The 8,411-nt window shown below is 45.0% G+C and overlaps 1 protein-coding gene across 1 annotated transcript in view; it reads right to left on the reverse strand.

The window, feature by feature from the left end:
* Positions 1-8,411, reverse strand: part of LOC122542302 (transcription factor AP-4-like) — a 41,055-nt gene that overhangs the window by 12,542 nt on the left and 20,102 nt on the right. The window contains exon 4 of the mRNA XM_043679912.1: positions 1,041-1,187. Coding sequence (XP_043535847.1) covers positions 1,041-1,187 — 147 coding nt within the window. The remainder of the gene's footprint in view (positions 1-1,040; positions 1,188-8,411) is intronic.

Raw genomic sequence — 8,411 nt, forward strand, 5'->3', positions numbered from 1 at the left:
GGGGTGGTAGGTGAGGATCAGTGGGGTTCTGTCCTGGTGGCGGTTGGAGGGGCGGGGCTCAAGGGCGGAGGAGCGGGAAGTGGAGGAGATGCGGTGGGGGGCACCGTCGACCACGTCGGGGGGTAAATTGCGGTCCTTGAAGAAGGAGGCCATCTGTGTTGTACGTATTTTGAACTGGTCCTCCTGGGAGCAGATGCGGCGGAGACGAAGGAATTGGGAGAATGGGATGGCGTTTTTACAGGGGGCAGGATGGGAGGAGGTGTAGTCCAGGTAGCTGTGGGAGTCGGTCGGTTTGTAGTAGATGTCGGTGTTGATTCGGTCGTCTGAGATAGAAACAGAAAGGTCTAGGAAGGGGAGGGAGGAGTCCGAGACTGTCCAGGTGAATTTGAGGTCGGGGTGGAAGGTGTTAGTGTAGTGGATGAACTGTTCAACCTCCTCGTGGGAGCACGAGGTAGCGCCGATACAGTCATCAATATTTAGTGTAGTGGATGAACTGTTCAACCTCCTCGTGGGAGCACGAGGTAGCGCCGATACAGTCATCAATGTTTAGTGTAGTGGATGAACTGTTCAACCTCCTGAGTGGCTGCTGAGTGTGACTGTTCTGGATGTCCACGTGTATCTGTGGCATTATGGTCTGGATACACACTTCATTCCTCAGCTGCAGTCCAAATTGGTTCCTGTGTCCACACAATCCAGGAGCAGCGGTGGGACTGGGGACACTGACAAGAACTCAGCCTGTGTTTCTCTGCAATGGTGCAAGTCCAGGCTGCAGTGGCACTCTCCCAGCTCTAGGGGGACTCCACGCTGTCATTTTGGTGGGGAGGGCCTCACACACTTCAGTCAGAAGTGGGGGAGACAATGTCAAGTCAGTGGAAGTGGGCACCGTGTGAGGAACATGACCAACAATCCGGTTGGTGAGGAGGTGGAGTCTGCCGCCAAGTACAAAGCCCGAGGGCAGGCCAGAGGACCACGTCACAGACAGATTGTGGAGGGAGGCATGGCCCCACATGGCAGCCTCTGGAGCAAAGAACCAAACAAACCTTCTCTTCCAGCGTGATCCGGATCAGCCTCTCCTTCTCCAGGTGCTGCCTTAGCTCAGCCAGCTCTTCATCCGCAGAATCGGGAGAACCGATCCCTTCGTCGGATTCGTCGCCTCGTTTCCGTTTTGGGGAGGAGCCTGAGTATTCCTGGGTTTGGGAGCGGATATGGGGAGGAAGGAGGAAAGTAGACACCATGTCTGTACAAGGCTCAGTTGGCAAGGATGACAAGACCACAGAGACATTGCGATACAGAACACACCAACAACAGCATTCCAAACATTAGGTTTTGAGGAGGGATTGCATAAATAAGCTGTGCCTGGGGAGGTGATCTGATTACAGTTTTTAAGGACTTTGAATAAACACAGGGTAAAGAGAGAGTCACTTACCTCCCGATGAGAGAGGTCCAATGGACATTAAATTAAGCTAGGCCCAATCAGGAGGGAAATATTTTTAACCAAAGGCTGGTGGAAGTGTGAAATAACCAGCAGAGCAATTAAACATTTTAAATCGGAGATCGATTTTCTTTTCAATGGGAATAGAGGGATATTGGAGCAAAGGTAAGTGAATTGAATTAACATACAGATTTGTTACAATCGCATTGATTGGTGGAATAGACTAAAAGGGCTGAATGGCCCCCTGTTTCAATATTCTAAAGAGTTGCATCTGAATCATCCAAAATGAGGGATATCAATGGAACCAGGTTGATTTTTCGTATCCAATATGAGGCACTCCAAGACCAGCTGCACAGTACATTTCCTGCCGCCCTGACCCAGCACTGTCCTGTTCAGTAGGAAAAACATCAGCTAAGTGACCCAAAACTTATAAAGATCCACATGGTAGAACAGAATTTGAACACTGCTGAAAACAGTGACAAGTTGCTGAAGTTTTTTTGTCTTTCACTAATCAGGTTTAATTTCAGACCATCACAATTTATACGACAGCAGAAAAGGAGACTGATTGGTCAGTAAGTTGGCTCTGATAAGCTTTGGTGCTGCCATGGATACAGCATCAGGAAATCATGTGCTCACCAAACTTCTGCCAAAAGAAAGGCTCAAAGCTTGAACAGCTTCCTCAAACTAGCTACCAATTTAAGGTAATCAGTTGAGCTCATAACTTGGCTCACTTCCACTGTTGGCCTACAATCTTTTACAGGGACACATCCTCTGCAAACAAAAGGAATATGTCCAGCCTTGCACCTTGGCATCAAGAGCGAACAAGGACAAGGGCAATTCATAAATACACCGCGTAGGGCAGATATGGGGTGGGGTAGGTGGGTAATGATAGTGCTAGAGAATAAGGTCCTTATTCCACACAAAACAGCCGCTCACTCACTGTCCTTCGAATTTAACAGCTCAAGTATTTGGATTCTGCAATTAAAATGGTATAAAATGATAAAATGGTCTGATCAGGGTCAATGTGGAGAAGAGGTTTTCACTTGTGGCAAAGTCCAAAACTAGGGGACAATCTCCATCAGACAGCTAGCAACAAATCCAACAGAAAATTCAAGAGAAACCTCTTTTCCCAGAGAGTAGAGAAGAACAATACATACTTTTAAGGGGAAGTGAAACCACTATGGGACGAAAAGGAGGGTAAGCTGATACCTGAGATGAATGAGGCTGAGAACAGGTTTGTGTGCAGCGTAATGTCAGACGTGGACACATTGAGGTGAATGACCTGTTAGTGAAAAATTCTACTCAAGCCGTACAATGGAGAGCTGGGGGCTCCAGTCTCTCAGGGGTTTCTGAAAAACTGTCTCTCTGTCGGTTTCGCTGCTCTTGTTGTTTCATAGTCGGATGGGCAGCAGTTTCAGGCGATGACCAGCTGAGAAAGCAGCTGCTCTGGCAGCTGTGGCCCATTCCCAGTCAGTCAGACAGACAGACAGACAGTCAGTCAGTCAGTCAATCAGCACACACAAAGCAACACAGAAATAGTGGCAATGGAACAGAAATCAGATCAGCGCTGCTTTCTGTAGCTTCTCATTTTCCCAATCAGATCAGCATTTTGTTCAAACAGGATGGTAGAAGGTAAAGCCAGATAATTTAGAACTCTGTCCCTTAACACAATCTCAGAGGATTTTATAAACTGCTGAGCTTTAATCATACACCTTTACTTAGAGTTCTGAAATATTCAATACTGTGAAATGTTGCCCTCACTGAAATACCTAATGCACAGAAAAAGGCCACTTGGCTCAGCAGGTTCTGGATCGCAAATATAAGGTGGTGATTAATAAAATCATGAAGGATTTCAGAAGAAGCTTCCAGAGAGTGGTGAGAGTATACTATCACATGGATTTGGGGGCGGCACGGTGGCACAGTGGTTAGCACTGCTTCCTCACAGCGCCAGGGTCTCAGCTTTGATTCCAGCCTCAGGCGACGGTCTGTGTGGAGTTTGCACGTTCTCCCCGGGTCTGCGTAGGTTTCCTCTGGGTGCTCCGGTTTCCTCCCACAGTCCAAAGATGTGTGGGTCAGGTGAATTGGCCATGCTAAATTGCCCGTAGTGTTAGGTGCATTAGTCAGAGGGAAATGAGTCTGGGTGGGTTACTCTTCAGAGGGTCGGTGTAGACTGGTTGGGCCGAAGGGCCTATTTCCACACTGTAGGGAGTCTAATGTTAACAGCATCAATGGATTGAAGATATAGCCAAGGAAGTACATGAAAAGCAGAGGAACAGAAGGATCTGCTGCTGATAGGTTTAGATGAAAACAATTTGAATGTGAAGCATAATTCTCAGCAGAGGTTTAATGAATGCTGTGTTTGCATGGTCCACATCTTTCTGCTCCCCTCTAAACATATCCAAGTCACACTCAAATTTAACAAAAGGAATCCATTCTTTCAGGAGATGTGGATGTCATTGGCAAGGCTGACATTTATTGCTCATCCCTAATTGTCCTTGAACTGATTGACTTTTAATTGGGGTGGTCTAGTTAACCAATCACATTTCTGTAGGTCTGGACTCACATGTAGGCCAGACCAGATGGGGACAGCAGATTTCCTTCCCTAAAGGACATTAGTGAACCGGATGAGTTTTCACAACAAATTGACAATAATCACCACGGTCACCATTATTGAGACCAGCTTTATGTTCTAGACAATGTTTTTAAAGGAAATCATTGGTTGAATTTAAATTCCACTAGATGCTGTACTGGGATTTGAACCAGCGTCCCCAGAGCAATAGCATGACCCTCTGGTTTACTAAGTCGGGAACATTACCACAGTGCGACTGTCAAGTGCTCAAATCTGCATTCCCATCAACCAGCACTCTGATTAGCTTACATGTTACCATGGAGAATGCAACAGAAAACTACAGGTCCCCCAAGCTTCCAGGTAATCCACAAAAGGCAGAAGGCTGGATATATATTCCTTTGGTTTGCAGAGAATGGGTCCCTGCACCTGATTGTTTGAAATTTAGCATTCTTGCCTTGATCCTGATGAGTGCAAGATGAAAAGATTCAGCAACAACCCACTTTTCAGCAATATTCAGTTAAGGGTTTGTAGGCATCTAACCACTGATAATTTATATTGTTAGGGAGACCAGTGTCCACAGAAAACAGGGCCTTGTATATATAACTTTCAGTACATGCAAGAGGGCTACACTGAGAAGCTGACTAGCCACAGCCAGGAAGACCATGTGCCCAAAAAAACTGAACAAAGTAGCTGACAGCTATCATCCGGTCTGTTTCTCAGGGCAATGCCTTGACAAAATCAGAGTCAACCTGCCAAGTTTAAGTTTAAGCAAAGCCTGGCATTTAACTATCAATCATCATATAACTGGTGCATTCCCCATGTCAACGGCTTTACCCATTAGCATTTGCTTGCTAACCCACCAGTACTATGTGCTCACACAGGACCAAAATGTTGCTCCTCTTTGCGTCATAATTTCATGTGACATGTCTCAATGAATACAAGAGGGAAAAGCCTTATTTTATTTCTAGTAGGCACAGAACCATAGAATTCACAGTACAGAAGGAGGCTATTCAATTGTGTCTGTACCAATTCCTGAAAGAGCTACCCAACTAGTCTCATCCTCCATAGCTAAATTCATCACTTTCAATTGTCTATCCAACTCTCTGTTGAAACTTCCAATGGAAACCGCGTCCACCTCTCTCCCAGGCAGTGCATTCCACATCCTAACAACTCTCCGACTAAGGACATTTCTCCTCATTTCATTCCTAGCTCTCTGGCTGACAATCTTGAAACTCCAGATACTGATGTATCAAATAGTGGAAACAGAATATCCTTCTTTACCCTCTCAAAATTGTTCATAATTTTAATCTTCTCTGCTCCTAGAAAAATAAGACTAATTTCTTGAATCTTTCCTTGTATCTAAAATTCCTCATTGGTAGCATCATTCTCGTAAACATTCTTTGAACTCTATCCAGGGCTTTAACATTCTTCCTTAAGTAAGGTGCCCAGAACGGAACACAATATCCCCAAGAGTAGTCTGACCAATGATTTGTCGAAGTGTAGCATCACTTCCTTGCTTTTATACTCTATGCTTCCATTTAAATGCGAGGTGCTGCATTTTGGGAAAGCAAATCTTAGCAGGACTTATACACTTAATGGTAAGGTCCTAGGGAGTGTTGCTGAACAAAGAGACCTTGGAGTGCAGGTTCATAGCTCCTTGAAAGTGGAGTCGCAGGTAGATAGGATAGTGAAGAAGGCATTTGGTATGCTTTCCTTTATTGGTCAGAGTATTGAGTACAGGAGTTCGGAGGTCATGTTGCGGCTGTACAGGACATTGGTTAGGCCACTGTTGGAATATTGCATGCAATGCTGGTCTCCTTCCTATCGGAAAGATGTTGTGAAACTTGAAAGGGTTCAGAAAAGATTTACAAGGATGTTGTCAGGGTTGGAAGATCTGAGCTACAGGGAGAGGCTGAACAGGCTGAGGCCGTTTTCCCTGGAGTGTCGGAGGCTGAGGGGTGACCTTATAGAGGTTTACAAAATAATGAGGGACATGGATAGGATAAATAGGCAAAGTCTTTTCCCTGGGGTCGGGGAGTCCAGAACTAGAGGGCATAGGATTGGGGTGAGAAGGGAAAGATATAAAAAAGACCTAAGAGGCAACTTTTGCATGCTGAGGGTGGTGCATGTGTGGAATGAGCTGCCAGAGGATGTGGTGGAGGCTGGTACAATTGCAACATTTAAGAGGCATTTGGATGGGTATATGAATAGGAAGGGTTTGGAGGGATATGGGCCGGGTGCTGGCAGGTGGGACTAGATTGGGTTGGGATATCTGGTCGGCATGGACAGGTTGGACCGAAGGGTCTGTTTCCATGCTGTACATCTCTATGACTCTATAAACCCAAGGATCCTAACCCCAGGTCAGGTGAATGGGCCATGCTAAATTGCCCATAGTGTTGGGTGCATTAGTCAGAGGGGAATGGGTCTGGGTGGGTTACTCTTCAGGGTGTTGGTGTGGACTTGTTGGACCAAAGGGCCCGTTTCCACACTGTAGGGAATCTAATCTAATCCTATAAACCTTGTTAACTAATGTTTCAACTTGCCTGGCCACCTTCAGAGAATCATGCAGGTGAATCATACTCCTGTACTCCCCTCAAAGTTTTACCATTGAGCCTGTATTGTCTCTCCATGTTTCTTCCACCAAAAGGCAATACCTCACATTTCTCTGCATTGAAATTTAGCTGTCAGGTATCTGCCCATTTGACCTATCAGTGTCCCTCTGAAATACAGAAGTTGGAAGGTCATGTTGCAGCTGTACAGTACATTGATGAGGCCACTTTTAGAATACGGTGTTCAATTCTGGTCTCCCTGCTATAGAAAAGATGTTGTGAAATTTGAAAGGGTTCAGAAAAGATTTACAATCATTTTGCCAGGATTGGACGGTTTGATCTATAGGGAGAGGCTGAATAGGGTAGGGCTATTTTCCCTGGAGTATCGAAGGCTGAGGTGTGGCTTATTACAGGGCAACCTCAATTATCCAAATGACATGGCAGGGAGTATTTTGTTCAGATAATCAAACTTTCAGATAATTGAATGTTCAGATAACACAGTTTACTCAAGCATTGGAACCTTGAGATCTTGTTCGGATAATCCGAAATTTGGAAAAGTGATGTTCAGATAATCGAAGTTGGACTGCAGAGGTTTATAAAATCATGAAGGGCATGGATAGAATGAATGGCCAAAGTCTTTTTTCCCAGGGTAGGGGAGTCCAAAACTAGAGATCACAGGTTTAAGGTGAAGGGAGGAAAGATTTAAAAGGGACATAAGGGACAACCTTTCATGCAGAGGGTGGTGTGTGTATGGAATGAGTGCCAGAGGAAATGGTAGAGACTGGTATAATTACAACATTTAAAAAGGCACCTGGATGGGTATATGAATAGGAAGAAATTAAAGGGATATGGACCAAATGTTGGCAAATGGGACTGGATTAATTTAGGATAACTGGTCGGCATGGACAACTTGGACCGAAGGGTCTGTTTCCATGCTGTATAACTCAATGACTCTACAGATCACTCGACATTATCCTCACAATTCATTATTCTCCTTAGCTTAGTATCGCCTGCAAATTTGGAAATTTATTAATATTTGTCAAAAATGTTATTTTTGTTGCTTTTTATCCTCTACATTAATGTGATTTTTGGATTGTTGGAAGCTAACCAATTGTCTCCCACTACAAACTATGTTCACCATTTGTGAGGTTTTCCAAGATTGTAACCCTCATGTAAATCCCTCTGTTATTCATGTAAACCAGTCGCTGTCCTGGAGGGAGTTCCACCCTTTCACCAATGCCCGAATAAAGAGATATCTTCTGAATTCCTGACTGGATTTATTAGTGACTATTTTATGTTTGCAACCCTGAATTTTGGTCTCCTTCTTTGGAAATGCTGGGAGGCCCACAGCATTTGTACATGTCAACCATTAAAGTTCAATGCACCAATGTGACATTTTCACTGTCAATGGGGGTGGTGCCAGGGGACTGGAGAGTGGCGAATGTTGTGCCCCTGTCCAAAAACAAAGGGAATACGGATAACCCCGGGAATTACAGGCCAGTTAGTCTTACTTCGGTGGTATGCAAAGTAATGGAAAGGGTACTGAGGGATAGGATTTATGAGTATCTGGAAAGACACTGCTTGATTAGGGACAGCCAGCACGGATTTGTGAAGGGGAGGTCTTGCCTTACAAGTCTTATTGAATTCATCGAGGAGGTGACCAAGCATGTGGATAAGGGTAGAGCAGTGGATGTAGTGTACATGGAATTTAGTAAGGCATTTGATAAGGTTCCCCATGGTAGGCTAATGCGGAAAGTCAGGAGGCATGGGAGAGAGGGAAATTTGGCCAATTGGATAGAAAACCGCCTAACCGGTCGAAGTCAGAGAGTGGTGGTAAATGGCAAATATTCAGCCTGGAGCC

The sequence above is a fragment of the Chiloscyllium plagiosum genome, chromosome 39 (assembly GCF_004010195.1).
Source record: "Chiloscyllium plagiosum isolate BGI_BamShark_2017 chromosome 39, ASM401019v2, whole genome shotgun sequence".
Classification (NCBI taxonomy): Eukaryota; Metazoa; Chordata; class Chondrichthyes; order Orectolobiformes; family Hemiscylliidae; genus Chiloscyllium; species Chiloscyllium plagiosum.